At 36.1% G+C, this 6,443-nt stretch overlaps 1 protein-coding gene across 1 annotated transcript; it reads right to left on the reverse strand.

Moving 5' to 3' along the window:
- Nucleotides 1-562: 562 nt before the first annotated feature.
- LOC104097847 (alpha-glucosidase-like) lies at nt 563-6,129 on the reverse strand. Its single transcript, XM_009604461.4, has 5 exons — nt 5,798-6,129; nt 3,768-4,450; nt 2,791-3,021; nt 2,013-2,659; nt 563-1,590 (listed from the first exon to the last, which is right to left on the reverse strand). The coding sequence occupies exons 1-5, from the start codon at nt 6,112-6,114 to the stop codon at nt 703-705; spliced, it is 2,766 nt and encodes a 921-aa protein (XP_009602756.1). The 5' UTR covers nt 6,115-6,129; the 3' UTR covers nt 563-702.
- Between the last annotated feature and the right edge of the window lie 314 nt (nt 6,130-6,443).

A 6,443-nucleotide genomic window follows, 5' to 3' on the forward strand; every position in this document is an offset into this window, starting at 1 on the left:
AGAACAATATGGAACAAGAAAAAAACAAGCTAAGAGATATATGGAGAAAGATAGAAGAGATTCTTATTTCTTCTTTAAATGTGTGTATTTTCCTATCTATTACAAGGCCTTTATATAGGCATGAAAAGTGAAAAAAATATGTCATTGAATATGTCATTAAGCATTTGAGATGAAGATCATAGAGGAAGAGTAGACATCCATCATAATTTGATATTTCTTACAACATTTACAAATTACACTAGAGTTAAGCTTTTTAATAGACAATAGTTACACAAAAATCTATATCCTCATGCTCATACCAGTCGTAGCTGAGTATCATAATAAGCGCCAATAAGACCTAAAGAATATTTTGTCAAAGAGTTAAAGTTTTATGAAGCAAGCTAGCACAGTAATGTTGGAAAGTTGGGGGTAGAGTACATTTTCATGAAGACCCCACCAAGATATGCGCCAATAATACCACCGAATGCCTTTATGGCACTAATGTGCCCCATAAGTCGTGGTTTATCATTAGTCCGATGGTTTTGAAAGTATTTACACAATCATGTCACTTATAAGATAAGTATAAGTAAATTTTTATGATAAACATTAATTAGTAACTTGGTAAAATAGCAAGAGTAACATACTATCATAAGTTAATTAAGCTACATTGATAGTGCAAAAAGTCTTTGCACTATGTCACTGTATATGACTTTACGTCCTCTATTAAATACTAATGTATAGCTCTAATTTGAACTCCTTTCCGACCAATATTGAAATCCCCGAGATTTCCATAGTAACAAACTGTCCACTCGGTTCAATATTTTTCATCATTCTTGTGCTCCCTTGCTGGTCTGATCCCATGCAACCAACAAGCTCATAGCCCTTCAATTCTCTCACATTTTTCAATCCCAATAGTGTTACCTTTTCAAGGACTAATCCTTGATCCAGTGCGTATCCTCCATTCACAGCCTCTGATTTAACCATAATTTTATTGCCGATGATGTTGCTGTTAAACCTGACTATTGTCCACCTTCCTCCATCTCTTCCCATCTGCACCTCATCATCGTCGTCCACAAATAGTTCTCCAGTGCTGTTTCCGCTGCTGCTCAGCACGACAAGGAGCTTCAATGCAGTCCTCCTAGCACCTTGTGTTGTCATTGCTTCCCCTTGCATGGCCAATATGTTCCCTTCACGAACGTGTACATTTATATGATTTGGTGGTGCATCAAGTGTCATAAATTTTCCTTGATTCAAACTCACGAAACGAGAGTAATTGAAGAGGTCAAACCAGTTTCCAGCAGGGAAATATGCCTCAACTGAGGTTGCTCCTTGCTTAAGTACAGGTGAGATCATGACACCTTTACCAAGAAGGAACTGTGTGCTGATATCATATGTGTTGGTGTCTTGAGGGAAAGAGAAGAAAAGGGGCCGTGCAATGGGAGTCCCTTTTGTATGTGCCTCGTACATCAGCATGTAAAAGTATGGAAGTAGCTGATATCGGAGCCCAAGGACTTTCTTGGCTGCTTCAGCAACTGACTCCCAAATATAGAGCTCCTGGCGGGTAGTGTCATGAGCAGAGTGGTCTCTTGCAAATGGATAAAATGCTCCAAGCTGCACAAAACTAATCTTTCTCAATCTACTTAGAATTCAAGGCAAAAGGGGCACAGAGTATTATGATCATATTCTGCTTCTAATGCATCAAATACTACATTTATATACTCAAAATTCTAAAGTGAACTATTTGAGAATGGATTTTCTTTGGTTCATTAAAGTTTATCATGCACTGCTAGCAGTTCAACCAAATTAGCAAAATCTTTTTATACAATTCTCAAGATTTTACCATATTGCCAATCCCATGCTCTTAACCCCCCCAAACCAAAAAAAAAAAGGACTAGGATGACCTCTACCATTTCCCTACTTTGTGGGATTACAATGGGTTTGTTGTTGTTGTTGATGACAACCTCTACCATTGGCCTAAATTTCTAGCTTGAGAGAGGCAAAGTTTGCAGACAAAGTTCCAAACATGAATGTACCTGAATCCAGCGGCGACAAAGCTCTTCAGTAGTATTCCCTGAAAAACCACATATATCTGCTCCAATCATTGGAATTCCAAATAGTCCAAAACTTAAGATAGTAGGAATGGAGTATGCCAAATCATTCCAGGTAGCAGCATTATCTCCAGTCCAGTGTGACGTATATCTGCCAGAGCCAAGAAAAGTTGATCTTGCAAGAATGAATGGTCTTTTACCAGTGGCATTAACCAAAGCGTTATAAGTAGCTCTGGATTCTAGTAATCCATAAAGGTTATGGACATTATACTCCATAGTATTTCCAAAATGTGTGGAAGTGGCTGGAACTGTTCTATAATTGATGGACAAGTGATCACCAGAGTTGTTTATCTTATAGGGAGGGTCATCATTGGTTGCCGATGGTATAGGAGGGGAAGTTATGAAATTAGATAGTTCATTCATGTCAAGCCACAGACCATCAAAAGGTACGAGATCGTGGAACTTCTCAATTTCTTTTCTCCAAAATATTCCACTAGCTGGATTTAGAAAATCAGGATAGTAAACGTTCCCTGGCCAAACAACCCCTTGATAGGGCATATTATCGCGTTTTATGAAGACATCTTCTTCCATGCCTCTCCTATAGGTGTCATATGTATTATTGATACTAATACCTGCAGTAGAAAGAAAGAAAATCAAAATAACACTTCTTTCGCGATGATGAGGAGTCATACTCTAATCTAATTTAGCTAGATAAATAAGAGAATTAATATAATAAAGTAAACAGGAAATTGTTAGAAGTTACCTGGATCTAATATAAGTACGTATTTCTGACCACTCTGATGGAGCTTCCTGAGAAAAATTTTCACCCGATCCAATGGGAAGTTAACTGGATCAAGTGTGAAGTCCTTAAAACCATCCATGTAATCAATATCACTCCACATAACCTCCAGGGGGATACCAGCCTTTGCATAACTATCCACTACCAGTTCAACATCATCAATGTTCTTGTAACCCCACCGGCATTGGTGAAAACCTATATCCACATACAAAAAACTACTCTGAAACACGTGAAAGTATTTGCAAGTGTAATAGCTGTTTCGTAAAGAACGAAGATTGAAGCAGAGTATCTAACGGAAAGAGCTTGTAAGTAAGCAAATGTTTATTAGCGGGTCACAAACTTTAATTTCGATCAGTATAGGAATGATAGAGTTTGAGGTATATTCTTAAATTTCTTCTTGATGCTCACCACAATTTTCAGAGCAAGGTCATCTTTTAAAATGTGACAATTTATAGTGAACAATTTCACATTTAACTAAATGTTGTAGCTTTTGTTCATACTTCTCTTTAGCAAGAAAATGATCCTTTGTTATCCTCACTAAGAACTGGTGGCAGGTTATCCAGACTGAGTAATGCAACCTACATAAATTAAGCTCACAGGCCATAGTTGAAGCTCTATTTAATGCCTTTCTCCACCTGTGTGTCTTAGGTTCATCTCAAGGTAGGATGTAAGTAGTAAGTACTGACCAGGTATATTCACTCATTTCTTAATGCTGGTTTAAAATCAAACTAAGATATTTACTTTTAACATTTATAAACTCAGATTGAATAGTTTTTACACTACTGGATAATTTCAAAGCTAATTACAGATAACTTTTTATAGTAAATGTGGATTGTTAAATTAGTCTGAAAGTGTAAAGTGTAAAGTATTTCATCATAAAAGAAAATAATTGAACGGAAAAAAAAAAGAAGAAAAGAAAGTTATAGGGGAGTTGTAATTACCAAAAGACCAATATGGCATAGCAGCAGGACGACCAATAAGCTGCGTATACTGATCCACCACCATTTCCGGCGAAGGTCCGGCGAAGACTCCGATCATTTTATAGCTGATCCTATCACCCGTATACACAATATCCATGCCATTGCTATTCAGAAGCAAAACCCCATGACTAACTCCGGCGGCCGTTTCATTCGCCGACGACTGGACGTCCATGTAAAAAGGATGGGACCCATAGAGATTAAGGTCCACGTTGGAACTGCCAATGTCAGCATTCCAAAGAGTCAAAGTCTGGTTGTGCGTGAGCTTAAACGTGCTTTTTGTGTGCTCTCCAAGGCCGTAGAGGTTGGCTCTGGTGGGTGGTAATGAGGAGGAGATATGAATGTACTGGTCTTTGAATATGAGGAATGTACTGTCGGGGTTTTGGTGCTCCGGCGATGTGTCAAAGAGAGTATCGCCGGTGGAACGCCGGCGGATGGTGAAACTGAAAGGGGTGGTGTTGTGGAGGGTGAATTCTAGGTCTGAGTTTTGGTTTGAGAGGGTGGTTGAGGAGTGGTTTTCTGACGAGAAGTAGGTGGTTGAAGGCTGAGACGGCGGTGGTGGACGGTGGAGGATTTCTTCCGGCACTTCCCACCGTTGGTGGTTAGCGTCATTTATTCGTATTCGGAGACGGTCGTTTGTTTCCAAACTGTAACAGAGGGAGAAATGAGAAAACGAATTAATAATTCAATGTATTTATTACAAAATAATTACTACCAATTACATATAATTCACTACGTAAGATACTTTAGCCCGTTTGGATATGAAAAAAAAATTCGTTTTTTTTTTACTTTTTTTCGAAATTACTGTTTGGCCAACAAATTTTTAATTTTCACTTAAAAATAAATTTTAAAATTTTTCAAAAATTTAAAAAACTCCAAAAAGTTATTTTTCAAAATTTTCACTCAAATTACTCTCAAACATTCAAAAATAAACCAAAATTATATTTATGTCCAAACACAACTCTAATTTTCAAATATTATTTTCACTAAATATTACTTTTTTCATAATTTTACCATTCTTATGTCCAAACGCCTACTTAGACAAAGGCAATAAAAAATACAATACTAATTGATAAGTAACTTGAAAAATTATATCTGATTTAAAAACGTAAAAATAACATAAATCTTTTTAGAGGAAGATAATGTATCTTTCCAATTAGCATAAGCTCAATTTTGCTTTTTGTAAATAGACAAAAATTCAGTTTAGTTTATGCAACAATTTGACTAATTCATCAAAATAAGTTTTTTTTTTTTTGACACACAAGGCTAACTAGGCAAATTATGGTTTTGATATCCATAAAATTTGGAGTTAAGTTAAAAATTAGAGATTAAGTATATAGTTATTAACACTTTAAAACTGCACTTAAAGTTGAAATAAAATATAGTGGTATCATCTAGTAAGTACTTATAAGACTGAATTGAGTAATATTCATATCTAATCATTGATGTTAAATTTGAATTCAAGTACATGTATTAACGATGACATAATAAGTTAATCATGTTTTCCGAACAACTGGAACTTAAAAACAGTAAATTAAATAGTATGTATTTTGTAAAATTCTACTTTGTAATAATGTTAAGGAAAGAATGATCCCAAGAAGATTCGGCTCCTGAATGACTTTTTCTTTTTCTTTCATTGTTTTCTCTAACTCTCTCTCTCTCTTTTTTTTTTTTTTTTGGTTTAATCCCACGTATATATTTTTTAACACACTCACTGTCACAGGATTTGTCTTGCGAGGGAACAATACTCATATAACGAGAATTGGGAAAATGACTTATATAGCCGCTCCCAAATATTAATTAATATATTATATATAAAAAATATATAAATTTATACAATTTTGCTACTGTCGAATATAAATAATTTCGGATGCTAATAAATAATCTTGCCCGCAAGAATTTGCCTTCTAATTTAAGTAGTCATTTTCCTTTCTCTGAAAAAAAGAGAAGATAAACATTAATGTTCGTAACCATACTAGAAAGAGAAAAATCACCTTGCAATTAGGATAAGAGTCTGAATGTCAGGCCCAAAAACAGAAGAGTTGTTAATGAGTTGAAGATGAGCAAAAAGTGAATTTCCAGTGGAATCTAAGGCCACAGATGTGATTAAGTAACCATAGCCAACTTGTTGCTGAGATTCTTGCTCTTTAATGGATACTACAGAATGGGGTGAAAGGATTGATAACTCTAGCAAAAGGAAGACTAAAAAGAAGGTGTTTCTGAGTAAAGATGGAAACAGTGTTGGTTTCATTTTCTCTACGGAGGAAGAAGAGTGCAATCTCATCTGCCTTGGTTTTGGGAAAGTGGTCATCTTGTGTTTGGTTTTGTGGAAAAAACTAAACGTCACTTTCCAGTTTTGATATAACTGCAACGACAACTCAGTATAATTCCACTAGTGGGGTCTGGGGATAGTAGTGTGTTATGCAGACCTTACCCCTGCCATGAGTATAATTTCACTTAACAACAACCCAGTATAATTCTACTACACTAGTGGGGTCTGGGGAGGGTAGTGTATTACAGAGACCTTACCACTACCATGAGGTAGAGAGGCTGTTTAGACCCTCGGCATCCTTCCTTTCTATAACTCCCACCTTACTCTTGGGATGACTCGAACTACAACCTCTTGGTTGGAAGTAAATG

Source organism: Nicotiana tomentosiformis, chromosome 2 (assembly GCF_000390325.3).
Source record: "Nicotiana tomentosiformis chromosome 2, ASM39032v3, whole genome shotgun sequence".
NCBI classification, from domain to species: domain Eukaryota; kingdom Viridiplantae; phylum Streptophyta; class Magnoliopsida; order Solanales; family Solanaceae; genus Nicotiana; species Nicotiana tomentosiformis.

Coding starts and splice junctions, on each gene's coding strand:
- LOC104097847 (XM_009604461.4), bottom strand. CDS start 6,114: ATGACCACTTTCCCAAAACCAAGGCAGATGAGATTGCACTCTTCTTCC. Junction 3,022..3,767: donor TATGCCATATTGGTCTTTTG/GTAATTACAACT, acceptor ATGTGGATATAG/GTTTTCACCAATGCCGGTGG. Junction 1,591..2,012: donor TTTGTCGCCGCTGGATTCAG/GTACATTCATGT, acceptor AGTTTTGTGCAG/CTTGGAGCATTTTATCCATT.